Below are 14303 nucleotides of genomic sequence, written 5' to 3' on the forward strand. Positions count from 1 at the left end.
GGACATTCTTTTTTGCCTGACTTCCAGAAACAGTAAAGTGAAGAGCTGCCAGACTAGTTGAAAGATGGTTTTGCCTAATCTGAGGTGGAATAGTATGCATCTGTCGTTTAAAAAAAATAAGAAGTTTTATTCGGCCAAGAACAAAATTACCTAATTTTGGAACACTGAAAAATCCAATATTTCTGCATTGTCTCCCTAAGGATTAATAAGAAATGACTGAAGATTTTCCAGGATGGATACAACACAGGAACACAACCATGAACAAGACTATTAGCGATACAACAGGAATGGCGGTGCACAGAAAGCCGTTGTTCTGGAATTACTTGAATTCCAGAACTAAAGTCCAAATATGTGCTTGAAAGAAGTGTAGGGTAATGGAGAAAGTGCAGAAGCATAGGACTAATCAATCAGTCTTTTTTCAAAGAGTTGGCACAACTTGATTGAAGTTTATAAGATGATAGATAGAGTGGAGGTGCAGAGACTATTTCCTCGGGTGGCTGTAGCTGTTACTAGGGGGCATAACTATAAGGTTCATGGTGAGAGATATAGGAGGGATGTCCGAGGTAGATTCTTTACTCAGAGAGTGGTTGGGATGTGGAATAGACTGCCTGCTGTGATAGTGGAGTCGGACACTTTAGGAACTTTCAAGCGGTTATTGGATAGGCACATGGAGCACTCCAGAATGATAGGGAGTGGGATAGCTTGATCTTGGGTTTGGACATAGCTCGGCACAACATTGAGGGCTGAAGGGCCTGTACTGTGCTGTAATGTTCTATGTTCTATGCATGAATGGGCCCAATAGCACACTTTTGTGCTGAATAATCATTCATATCCAAGTAAAAATAATTCATTTTGTCAGTTCAGTTGTCTTCTCTATTGTCATATGTTTTCAGTATCAAAAACAGTAATGTATGTTTTCCGTACAGTATGTTGCGATGGTGATTCATAGAATCTTAGCTCCAGTTTTACTAACTGAACCCTTCAAAATTTTGTTGAGGAAATAAATATTGTTGAATGAGCCACTGATTGGCCATTGTGATCTGATAACCCCGCCTCCAACCCCCCACCCCCCACAACCGTGGAATTACACCTTACACAGAAACAAATAATCTGGGAAATTTTGCTGAAGAAAATGTGAACTGAGTAAAACCATTTTGACATGTTATTGGACAAGAAGTTTTAAAGATATATTCACTAAAAATAGAAATATAGGGGCAAGTTTTCCTGGCCCTGTGGTGACAGTTTGGAGATGAATGGTCTGAAAAGTGGATTTTTGATGCCTTCAGAGGATGTCCCCAGAGGTGGGCTGGGAATTGGGTGCAAGTAATTAATCAAAATAAGACCTCACTTTTTAGGGTCCATTTTAAGTCCAAACTAGTAGTTTACCAAAGTTGGAGTGAGCACCACCATTCCCCCCCACCTCTCCCCCAATCCCAACTCAATCAAGGTGGTCTCCCAGCCTCAGGGATGTATCCAACAGTGCCTCTAAGCTGCAATGATGGGGGCTGGGGAGTGAATGCTACAGTCCCATCCATGGGTAATCAAATAGAGGGGTTTCCTCTTCATCCCAAGGCTGTACCAACCTCAGCCTCTTTAATGTACAGCTTTTATGTTGGAAAATGCATGTTAAGGAGCCCTCAAGCATCCCTGCCAACCTGGGCAGTGCCCACCTCTTCCATTGGGTGTTCCAGCTTGATGGCACTGCTGATGGAGCCTGCAGCATTGGCAGCCTGAGTGTGGAGGCAGACAGTTACATAGTCAGCTCCTGGAATGCAGCACCAGAGAGTGCACTGAGGACCCTGGTGGGTTCAGGACCCTCAATTATGCCTCGTGTTGGTTCTGCACCCAGCGGAAAATCCAGCCCTATCGTTTTCAGTCTACAATGAAACAAATGCAACTTGTGGTGAGTCTCTGGAATTCTCTGCCCGTTGAAGTGGTGGAGGCTACCTCGCTAAATATATTTAAGTCACGGGTAGACAGGTTTCTGATAGACAGGGGAATTAAGGGTTATGGGGAGAAAGCGGGAAAATGGAAATGATCCACCAGATCAGCCATGATCTTATTGAATGGTGGGGCAGGCTCGAAGGGCTAGATGGCCTATTCCTGCTCCTATTTCTTATGTTCTCAAAAAACAGCACGATGGCACAGTGGTTAGCATTGCTGCCTCACAGTGCCAGGGAGCCACGTTCGATTCCCAGCTTGGATCACTGTCTGTGTGGAGTTTGTACATTCTCCCCATGTCTGCATGGGTTTCCTCTGGGTACCCCGGTTCCCTCCCACAGTCCAAAGATGTGCGGGTTAGATGGATTGGCCATGCTAAACTTCCCCTTGATGATAGGGGTACTTGCTAGGGTAAATGCACGGGGTACGGGAATAGGGCCTGTGTGGGATTGCGGTCAGTGCAGACTCAATGGGCCGAATGGCCTCCTTCTGCACTGTATGTAAAAGCAATTTGTCGGTGAATAAAGCTTACCATTGTCGTCATCGCTTAGTCCGAACTTCTGATAAGTAAGAATTCTACCATTTAATGAGATCAATCAACTATTAGATTGCCTGTTGCACAATCACACTGCAATATTAGGGAGAACTGGTGCTTGTATTTGGAGTGATCTTTGACACTTTTGGATTTCTATATAAATGTGAGTGAATGGTTCATCACATATTCTCCCCCGCGTTCAGTTTTATTAGTGCTGAGTGGTGTTGGGTGTATGTTTCACTAATTTCTCCTGAAGTTGGCTAATCAGATTCAGTTACTTGATGTTGACAAGTAGGTTCTGAAGGGTATAACAGGGATGTTAAAGACTCTGTAAATGATACAAGCCGCTCCTGTCTTAAAAATATAAAATCACTGGTATTAATTATTTTGTGCCCCACATTGCTGGCACAGGTATGATGGGCTGAATGGACTCCTGCTGTGCCATTAGAATGTGATATGGGCTGTTACTTAACTGAATGTAATATCTCCAATTCAAATAAAAACACAAAATGGCACATCCTGAAATAATTATTACAAATCATATAACTTTCATGACCTATCTACATAGCTTAGGCACTTGTGTGATGCAGTATTTACAAACAATCTTTGGTCAATAAGGTTTTCTTTGTCACAAGATCATTCATGTTTAAGAAATGTTTTCTACCAGCGCTCCGAGTTGCACTTAACTCATATAACCAAAACCACTCAAGTACAAAGTGATTATTTTTTATGCAATTGGTATTTCTGATAACAGATTTAACTTTCCCATCTACCTTTTCATTCAGAAAGGTGATTTGAGACCTATCTACAATCACCAAAGCAGGGATTTGCAGGGGTTTGTCATTCACATTATCTAACTTCACCTATTAAGATATCTTTCTACATCTGCACCAGTTCAACATTGATCTTTTGGAAAAAAATCCCTACATGAACATCTGGGTAGATGTGTCTGTGCTTATTCAGTTGTGAGATCATTCTTCACTGATTAAGCACATATGTTTATTCTGGGTCACACCTACAGTTGGGTGATCTCTTAGCAGGTCAGCTTAAACATTGGTCACCCAACAATTGGCATATATCTGAATAGATTGACTTTACTGGTGACCAGCAGCACACTCAATGGGATGTAACCTGCCTCTTTCTTCAGATCTCTAGGGACCTGGAAGCTTGGGTCTTATTTAAAGTCAGGCATTTTCATTCAGCGTAACACTAAACCAGACCAGTTTGCATATTGATGTGTAGTGGATAGGGCTGAAACACAAGGTGTGGTTGTCCGTGAGATATGTAGTAATTGCTAAAGCTGCGGTCACTGACATAAGGAGCAGGTTGATAGTAGCAGGTGACATTGGCAGCGTTGGGAATGATATTCTGTTCACCTAGTACTCTCAGAGCCAATAAGGTGATCATGTTCAAAGTCTGCCTTCTCTCATGTCCCATCAAACAAACCGTGCTTTCGTTCACCACTTGGCGCAGCGTCATCAAGTAATCATACTTGCTTTTCTCTTCGCCAATGAAATGGTTCCGTAAATAGGATTCAATCTTCCTTTGCTGCTCAGACACGTCTGGGAAGTCAATGAAAAACCGTGAGCACATGTAACGCTCTAAGCCTTTGATTTCTGAATCAGATGCTGGTTTAAATTCACGAACCAAGAGATTGCTGTATTTAAGCAAACCGCCTCCTCGAATCTCTTCTGGGTTTCTTGTGGCAATCAGTTTGTACCTCAGATGATCCATCGCTTCTTCAAAGTTTCCATACATGCTCTCCGCTATGACAGTTGGGTGGGACTCATTTGTCATTGCATCCTCTTGACAACAGAAAAGAGGCAACAGTGGGTCCAGAATTATTTGGAAAGAGTCCACACTGAATTCAAATTGCCGCCGTAATGAGTTAACAAACTTCAGCTCAACATTCTTTCCACTGTTGTTAGACAGGGAGATGAGACTCCACCGATCATAATCAGTAGAAACCTTAACCATTTTCTGAACATAGACTTCTTTCAAAGTAAGTCCTGTGATCTTTTCTTTATTCACGCCTTGTGGTAGAAAGTCTAAAAGACAATCCAACACCACCCCCTTTATCACCTGGAACTCTTCTTCTCCAGGCAATTCTACTCGAAAGATAATGTCAAGGTCTTTGTAGCTTGTCCCATTTTGTTTTACTAGGATGTGGCTTGCTGTTGAGCCATTGAGGCGAATGTCATGGACCATAATCCCATTCTCTTCCAGGCGATCCTTCACAACATGAATGATGTCTTTTGGCTTTATTTCCAGTGTGGGAAAGTTGCCTCTTCCATGAATAGGTATCACTTCTGTTAAGACTTGATCCAAGCTCTGAATCTGCTCCCAGTTAAGGTTGTTGAATCTACAGTCGAGACTTTCATCCATGATTCTGCTTGGAAAGTCTTTACCTACCAAAACAGATAGAAAATAATGAAATTGCAGTGACAAATTATAAATTCCAAGAATTGTCACATCTGCTGTGAAATATTGTCAATTCTAACCATATCATGAACATACAAAACATGAACATGATTATTTTAGCCCATTTGTTTTATTACTTGTCAAGTGGCCATATTTCAATCAGAAACTCATGAGTTGAAGCTAGTCTGTTTGTGACTTTCCGTAATAATTCTCATCTGAGATCAAACTGATTGCAGGAATCTTTGAATGCTTCGAACCATCTGTCTTAATCACAATTCTAATTGGACATTCCCCTGAAAGATTTTGAACCTCCAAACATGGCACTCATTTACATAACAGCGACGTGATATTTTAATATTACATTGATAATGGATAAACATATCCAATGTGGGAGAGGAAATATGATTCAGCTATTGATCGTAAATCTAGCTCAGTGAAAGAACATGCCAAAAATCTGAATCTTGTCGTCATTGAAATACAGCAAATCTAATTGAAAGCAATGCTATTGTTAAAGTTTATTAGTCACAAGTAAAGCTCAGTGAACTTTAACATTCAATGAAGTTACTGTGAAATTCTCTGAGTTGCCACACTCCAACACCTGTTCAGGTCAATGCACCCAACCAGCACATCTTTCAGAATGTGGGAGAGCACCTGGAGGAAACCCACACAGACACGGGGAGAACATGCATACTCTACACAGACAGTGACCCAGGCTGGGCCTCGAACCCGGGAGCCTGGGTGCTGTGAAGCAGCAATGCTAACCACTGTGCCACCGTGCCACCCCATGGTACAAGAAATGTGTTTTATTAATGCAACAGCAACGCAGGTAGAACTGTAATGAAGTTAATAAAAACAAAAAATCTGATAGTTTAGTAAATCCGCTGTGATCCCCTTAGACAGCTTCTTAAATCCTGAATGCCTAGCTTGAAAAGTTATCACCGAGAACTTAAGAAACATTTTACCGAGGAAAGAGTGTGGTCAGAATTCTCCACTGTTGTACAGTTCACCACTGCTGCAGTAAGAAGGGAGAATTTGGAACGCAGCCAAATCTCCATTCATTACACCGGGACAGGAAAATATCAACCGTTGGTGAGACTGGAGAATTCTGACCTACCTCATTATGAGTGGTCTGACTTAACAAACATCTGTATGTAGTAAATTCACCTATTTGGTATTTTAAAAACAGTCTTAACCCTTTCAAACATGGAAATTCAGGGAAAAGCACTATTTAAAGTCCATTTATTATTTATTAGTCACAAGTAGGCTTTCATTCAAACGTCAATAAAGTTACTATGGAAACCCCCTAGTCGCCACCTATTCACTGAGGAAGAATTTAACACGGCTAATTCATCTAACCTGCGCATCTTTGGACTATGGGAGGAAACCGGAGCACCTGGAGGAAACCCACGCAGACACAGGGAGAATGTGCAAACTCCACACAGACAGTGACCCAATCTGGAATTGAACCCAAGTCCCTGGCACTGTGAGGCAGCAGTGCTAACCACTGTGCCACTGTACTGCTGTCTCATCCAGACAGATTATCCTAATTGATTTTAGAGGGTGTCAGCACATTCTCCCTGAGTCAGAAGGTTATAGATTTAATTCCCACTCTGGCGAATCTTAAAATCTAAAATCTAGCTTAAAATCTAGTCTGACACTTTTGGATGAAATGTTGTTCTCAGGTTGATCTGCCCCATGAAGAGAAATAATAAATCCTGTGGCTCGGTTTTAAGGATGAGAATGAGATTTGTCCTTGGTGACCTGTCCAGCACTTTCCCCTGCAACCAACTTTTGCAAAGTAGATGATCTGATCATTGTAGCAGTGTGGGCCACACAGTGACACAGTGGTCAGCACTACTGCCTCACTGCACCACAGACCCTCATTCAATTCTGGCCTTGGTCTGTCTGGAGTTTGCATGTTCTTCCCTTGTCTGCAAGGGTTTCCTCTGGGTGCCCTGGTTTCCTCCCACAATCCAAAGATATGCAGGTTCTGTAAATTGGCCATGGTAAAATTGCCCCTTAGTGTCCCAAGATGTGTAGGTTAGAAGGAATTGCCATGCAAATTGTGTGGGGTTATGGGGATAGGGCAGGACAGGGTGTCTGGGTAACATACTCTGCCAGAGAGTTAGTGCAGATTGGATGGGCCAAATGATCCTTCAGAACTGTAGGGATTCTACGTTCTTTGTGGGGGCTGGCTGGGCACAAATTCTTTCCCACATTTCCTTATATCTTACTCTCAGAAGTACCTAATTGACAGTTAAACACTTTGGGACATCCTGAGATTAACAAAATTTTGCATATAAATGAAAGTTGATTCTTTATTTATCCTATTCCCATATCATTTCAACCCCTTTTCCTTCCTTGAATGTTTGCAAACCTCGTGTTGAACCATTGGTCGCAAACATGAATTCGATATCCTTACAATTCAATGTTTAAAGAAGTTTCTCCTGTTCTCTGTCTAAAGCTACTTTTGATCTTACGTCTGTTACCCCCTCATTCTCGAGCTCACAACTGCTGCTACAAAGACATTTAAAGCTAATGGCTTAGTGTCTCCGCTAAAATACCAGAGAGAAAATATTCTCACCATAATAGAAATTTTCAACTTTGCAGCAGTCCTTAAAACATTGCTCAGAGTAAATATTGTGATAAGACGAAAAACAAATGTCAATACAATGATGCTGGCTAAACAGGAACAGAAGAAGTGGAAATGACTAGATTAAAAAAGGCCAAGGTCCATCTAGTTCACCTTCTGCTAATTCACCTTAGCAATGGCATGAAAAAACATCGATGGAACTGTTGAAAAATCAGAGCAAACAATCTCCACCATCTCCATAAGCAACTACAACTAAGATTTATTACTCACTGACTGTCATAATGATTCCCAAAGGTTTGTTCTGAATTGGTCACCATGCTGGCCCACCGTTCCCCCCACCCCCAGTAAATGGTGCTGATTTCAAAAGCAATCTCCTTTAAGAAAAATGGTCCCGTTGGTATTCCAGAAATAGACCAAATGGCTACTTGCAGAAGTTGTGTTTGCTGAAACCATGTTCTGAGCAGTCAGCTCTCTACAATACTTTTTATGGGGTATGGATGTCATTGGCAGTTGTCCATTACTATTTGTCCATGAGTAGATGGTGATAAGCCAGCTCCCTGAGCCACTACAGTGCAGTCGAACTAGGAGCAGGGATACAGACCACCTATCTGGAGTGATGGGGAATCCTGCAATTTATTTCTGCTCTCTGCATCGCAAAATATTCTTCAAAAGCACTCAAAATAAATTGCTTCATATTAATCAAGTTGGAGCAAAGACCAGGTGCATGATAAAGATGAAATGAAATCTTATCTCCTGATAATGAAATACCTTCTCATTTTGAGCACCAGATGTCAACATCAATAATTTCCAAACTGAACACAATAAAGTTAGAAATAAAAACTGAGAATGTTGGAAAGGTTCAGCAGGCCAGGCAGTATCTGTGAAGAGAGAATCAGGGTTGATAGGTGGGATGTTCCAGCCCCTGCCCTTCCATAGGGTATGTTTTCCAGTGGCAGAGGCAACTCATCATTGGCCATCGGTGGAATCTTTCAGTCCTGCCGATATCTATGGCATTTTGTATGGCTTGCCCATCCAACCACCAGGAAACCCACCACAGGAGGGCGGGGGGCGCGGGGGAGGGTGAGATCAGAAGATCCCACCAGCAGGAAGGATTGAAAAATTCAGCCCAGTCTTTCAAGTCCAAATGACTTTCTCAGAGCCATACAGATTGGAAAAGTTAATTCTCTCTCCACAGATGCTGCCAGCCTTTCCAGCACTTCCTGTTCTTATTTCAGATTTAACAGTGCCTGCAGTATTTTGCTTTTATTGCAGTATTGGATGCAGAGGAAATCTTTCTCAATGTTTTCCCATGATCCACCTTCCCTTGCACCTCAGGCAAGCATTCCCCCCCCCTCCCCTGCCCCCCCCCCTGCACCCCCCCTCCCCTGCCCCCCCTCCCCCGCCCCCCCTCCCCGCCCCCGCCCCCCGCCCCCCACCCCGCCTCCCCTCCCCCGCCCCCCCCCTCCCCCACCCCCCCCCTCCCCTGCCCCCCCCCCACCCCCGCCACCCCCCCGCCTGCACCCCCCCTCCCCTGCCCCCCCCCCACCTTCCTGGCATTCTTCAATTCCTACACAGCATCCACCCTGAGTGAGTTGTTCATGAGGAAACTGGGTTGAGTCTGGTAAACTCATTTCTTATAGGACAATTACGGTTGAAGTGACTTTCATCCATAATTCCCAGAGAAGAAAAGCTCTTTACGCTTTTTTAAAATTCAAAATACATACTAATTTCTTTCTTTGTAGCAAAAATCACTCATGGTGTCTGATATTTGTATATTCAACATCTGCAACAAATCAGCCTTTTTCAACTCTGAAAATATTGAACAAAAAAATCCTTTGTGTACTGCATAATGACTTTAATTTTGCAGTTATATTTTTCATTGATTGAATTCATGTTCTGATTTATTTTTCAGATTAATGCAACCTTTCTTCTCAAACCCCTGTGACTCCCCAGGTTTTCACACAATGCCATTGTTTTGCACCATTATTTAACCAAGTGAAAAAACAAAGAACAAAGAACAGTACAGCACAGGAAACAGGCCCTTCGGCCCTCCAAGTCTGCGCTGCTCATTGGTCCACCTAGACCTGGAAGGTAAAGTTGGGAGTTGAGTATCAGTGAGAAGAGGACAGCAGATATTTAAGATGAAATAAAGAGCAGATGCCAAACTCCAACAGTCTAACACACCCAATATAAAGAACACACATTTCCAGGCCATTTAACCATAAAGCTTTCCCCATACCTATGCAGTGTTATTTCCTGTTGCTGATAGTTATTTACCTAACTTCCCAATATTTGTCAGGAACTTGCTGGTTGTCACCTAATGGTTGGGACACCGCTATCACTATACCATTTTCTGGGTGAATGCACAGTAAAAATTCTTACAACACCAGGTTAAAGTCCTACAGTTTATTTGGTATTACAAGCTTTCGGAGCACTGCTCCTTCATCAGATGAGTGATTTACCTGATGAAAGAGCAATACTCTGGAAGCTTCTGATACCAAATAAACCTATTGGACTTTAACCTGTTATTGTGAGACTTCTTGTTATGCCCAGTCCAACACCAGCATCTCCATATCATGGGTGAATGTAGAAAGTTTATTCTCAAATAACCATGAATTAAAACACTTGTTGAGACTTAAGATACCGTGACTGACTTCAGAAAGTAATTTAATAAATACAGCCTGAAATGTCACAAGAACACAAACCATTTGAGCATTTAAGAGAAATGCTACTAGCTAGCTGCCCTTGACACTTCATTGTAATTTGAAAAAAGAAGTTATTGGGGAGAAATGAAAGACATCTATTAGAATACTTTCTGTTGTCATCCACTCTATCTTAAATTTCAGAAAATGTGACTGATCTATTGGCACTGCCTGTGCTTTCTCCCTGTATATTCAGCCAATGGAGGAGCCTAACCCAAAGATAAGGAGCAAAGATTAGTGTCAAAAATCCACCAGCACCATAACCTACAATATGTAAATGTATCTCCACCTTTGATAAGCCTTTCAAGAGTATATTTATTTAATTTTAACTTGCCAGTCAGAAACAAAATGGTCAGATTAGATGGGCAGATTTCCATGCAAATTTTGAATTTATCTGAGATGAATTGTCCTGGGTTAGAATTTGAACAGTAAAACTCACCTAGATTTCATTCTTATTAGCCATATTTTTGATTTGCCTTTCATTGTTAATTCATCATTAAAATTGTATGGTTCTATGTTCTGAAATAGCCATTGAGAAGTTTTTATCTGAAAAGCTGCACTCTATTCTTGGTATTTGTAAGATTAATTAATTAAAATGTTCTTAAAGTATAAGATCCTGAGGGGACTTGATAGAGTGGATGTTCAGAAGATGCTTCCTCTTTTGAAGGAGACAAAAACTAGGGGACATGGTCTAAAAATATAAAGTTTCCCTTTTAAGACAGAGATGCTTTCTTATCTCAAAGGATTATGATTGCATAGAATTCCCTTCACCAGAAAGTGGTGAAGGCTGCATCTTTATTCAAGGCAGGAGTTAGACAGCTTATTATTAGGCAAGAGAGTAAAGGCTTACTGGGGCAGGCAGGAAAGTGGAGCTGAGACCACAACCAGATCAGCTATGATCTTATTGAATGGTGGAGCAGGTTCATAGGGGCAAATGTCTTCCTCCTGTTCTTATGTTCCTATGTATAATGAGACAGCATGCTCATTTAAAACTATTTCAACTTAAGAACAAATATGTTTCCTTCATAATTAAACTGTCCTAAAAGCAGCAATAATTGAAATTGTTCTAGTTTAGCAGTTATCTTTATTTAGTAACATTCAGCTATTTAACCCTTCCTACTTTCCCTTGTCACGGAACTCAGGTATTGCATCTACTTTCAAAAATGTCTATGAAATTGAAATAAAAACAAGTATGATAGGATTATAAAGAAGGTGATTTCACCCAATGTGCCTGTGCTGGCTATTTATAGAATTCTTACAGTGCAGAAAGTGGCCACTCAGCCCATCAGATCAGCACCAACTCTCCAAAAGAGCATCCTAAACAAGGCTTCCCCACCCTATCCCTATCATCCCGCGCATTTATGATAGCTAATCCATCTGACATGCACATCTTTGGACAGTGGAAGGAAACCGGAGCACCCAGAAGAAACCCATGCAGAAATGGGGAGAATGTGCAAACTCCAGTCAGTCACCCACATCCAGAATTGAACTTGGGTCGCTGGTGCTGTGAGGCAGCAGTGCTAACCACTGTACCACCATGTGGCCTCGATCAGTCTCAACTTCCTAATGTTTCCCACAGACCAATGATTATTATTTTTTTCCCTTTGTAAGTGTATATCACATTCCCTTTTGGAAGTTACTATTGAATTTGCTTCCACCTGCTCTCTCAAGCAATGCATTCCATCTTCTAACCACCGGCTGCCTATCGACTGGGATCTGCAGCTTCTGGGCTAAACAGCCGCTGGAAACTCCTCAGTTTGTCAGCCTCTCCAAACCAAAAAGGAAATAATGGAACATGCTGAGAGACCATTAACATCCACATTTACCAAAGCAAAATAGACGGCGGATCAGCTGTTAGTGTTTAAAAAGAGATCTGAAAGAGGCGAGAGATGGAGAAATTCTTTTCTCTGGTGGCTATATCAGGGATGAAGGGGCATATCTCAAAACTGGGGGGAAATAATGGCAAAATGTTATTTTTTTCACAGAATAAAGTTGTATAGAAACCGGAATTCGCTCCCCCCGCCCCCCCCCCCCCCCCCCAACACACCTCCACCCCCTTCTCAGAAGTATGTCATCCAACTGAAGCGTTCAGGACAGGTTTCTGTTAGACCGGGAGCCTGGGAATATGGAGCAAAGACAGGGAAATGGTAGAAAAGGTGGCGTGAAGACGTGATCTCATTGAATCGCTTCTCCCAGTGATGTAAAACAGATGCAGCGAGAACAGCGCGGTGTTGACACAGTTTATTCCAGTCCTGACGCACAAACCCATCCACTGAACTGACCCACAGGTCAGATCCAGCAATTGTGCTGAGCGCTGCCTCTCAGCTCTGGATGTGAAATCACAGCCAGCGGCTTTAATGATATTGCACATTGAACAATCTGACCGAGCTCCAGTTATCAGGATAGCGGTAAAAAATAATCACTTTAAAAAAATCAACCATTCATTTGGCCATGGACAGGTTTACAAAAAGTGGTCCCACTCCAAAGATGCATCCTGGTGGTGGTGCTTAGGAATTCTGGAAGCCGTGAAGACGGGGGAACCTAAAGAGAGGATTGAGTTCTCCCTGCCAGAGTAAATGCACCAGGGGCAGGCTGTTAATAAAAACTGCGCGCTGTACAGAGAGGACATGTAGCTAGCTGGGTGTGATTCCACCGGTATGCCCGCTCCCTTCACCCACTCAAACATGTTCCTTTATTCCCTTGGGCAAGAATTGTATGAGATTTCCAAAAATCTTTCCTAACTGTAATCATTTCCGAATATTAGAAATCCCCCCCCCTCTACTCCAAACCCCCCTCCAGCCTCGTTTAGTGCAGCCTCTGAATGTACTCACTCCCCAGGGTTTGTAGTAAACACTTGCCGGGGGCCAACAACTCCATTCATTAATAGAACCGCCTCTCAGTCCATGGCCAACTGAGTGTGAAAGCGCTGAGCAGGGCAGGTTAACACCCGGGGAAACCTGGGCAGACTGGCTGCTCGGACTTCCCAATAGGACTCAACTCCCAGGATCTATCCTTGGATGAAAAGGGGAATCGCACACAGGGGTTCCTGTAATGTACAAGGTCGCTTTTCATCTGTCGCTGAGCAGGTCGCTGTGTGAGGGTGGACAGGCTGGCTGGTACACAGATGATGGCAGTGTATCTGTCCCCCCTGTGATGTGAGTGGGTCCATTGCCATGGACATCACAGTGCTGATATACAATCAATGCCGTTCTCTTTGAACGCAGCCCCTGGTGGAAAAGTCCCACGGGAAAGGTCAGTAAACAAGTGCGAGCGACCAAGACCCTGTGTCCCTTACATTAAGATTGACCGTTCTCCCTCCACACCGGGGGAGAGCTGTCAGTGAGCCCCAGCTGTCCAGCAGAGCTCCTTATGAATAATTAAACTGGATGGGGTCAGAGGATTCAGTCTGTGTGTGTGTTGTCCCAGTTTAAACTTGTTAAACTGACTGCATTTCCCTGGTAATTATTATTCCCGACTCCTGACAAGCCGATTATAGGAGAGCTTTCCGCTGCTAATAATGAAGCTTCAGCAAGAGATTGGGTTGAGTTGCAGGTTCTTGCTGTGTTTAGCAGTGGGATTGAGGAGCTGTTATTCTGTACTGGGAGATAGAGAGAGAGAGAGAGATACTCACCAGCTCTGAGTTCAGGACACCGAGTGGATGGAAGCTTTAGGTCCAAGTGAGTGTTTCCCACACTGCCTTCCTGATCTCTGTTCACCCCCCTGATTCCAGCAGCTACTGGGTTGGCCTCTGGGACAGTGTGTGGGACCCTCTCCGGCCTGGAGATGCTCCTGTCTGTGTGTCTGCCCCAGATGCTGGGATGGGGAGCTGCCTGTGGGAGCGGCGGGGATCTGTCCAGCACAGCCTGGTTCTGAAAGGCAGCTCCCAGTCTGTGTGTGTGTTTTCTAGCCTGTCCTTGGAGCGGAAAGCTGTTGTCCTGGAGATGCTTTCGTCAGACATTTAAGGTGGTCCGGGCCAAAGAAAAACAAATCAGCCGCACTTAAAGTGACACAAAAGCAGGAAAGACACGTCCCCAGTCTGATAAACAGCTCACTGGCTTCGGAAAGACATCACTGACTTTACTGTGAATCAACAGAGTTACAGACAGACTGA

General features: G+C 43.1%; 1 protein-coding gene across 1 annotated transcript; it reads right to left on the reverse strand.

The window, feature by feature from the left end:
* Nucleotides 1-693: 693 nt before the first annotated feature.
* Nucleotides 694-13909, reverse strand: LOC145342403 (terminal nucleotidyltransferase 5C-like). The gene is made up of 2 exons (XM_080187959.1): nt 13824-13909; nt 694-4884 (listed from the first exon to the last, which is right to left on the reverse strand). The coding sequence occupies exon 2, from the start codon at nt 4859-4861 to the stop codon at nt 3686-3688; it is 1176 nt and encodes a 391-aa protein (XP_080044085.1). The 5' UTR covers nt 4862-4884; nt 13824-13909; the 3' UTR covers nt 694-3685.
* Nucleotides 13910-14303: the final 394 nt, after the last annotated feature.

Source organism: Carcharhinus amblyrhynchos, chromosome 4 (assembly GCF_965287045.1).
Source record: "Carcharhinus amblyrhynchos chromosome 4, sCarAmb.v2.hapA, whole genome shotgun sequence".
NCBI lineage: Eukaryota > Metazoa > Chordata > Chondrichthyes > Carcharhiniformes > Carcharhinidae > Carcharhinus > Carcharhinus amblyrhynchos.

Bases quoted from the DNA above. Each gene is read 5' to 3' on its own strand.
- LOC145342403 (XM_080187959.1), bottom strand. From the start codon at position 4,861: ATGGATGAAAGTCTCGACTGTAGATTCAACAACCTTAACTGGGAGCAG.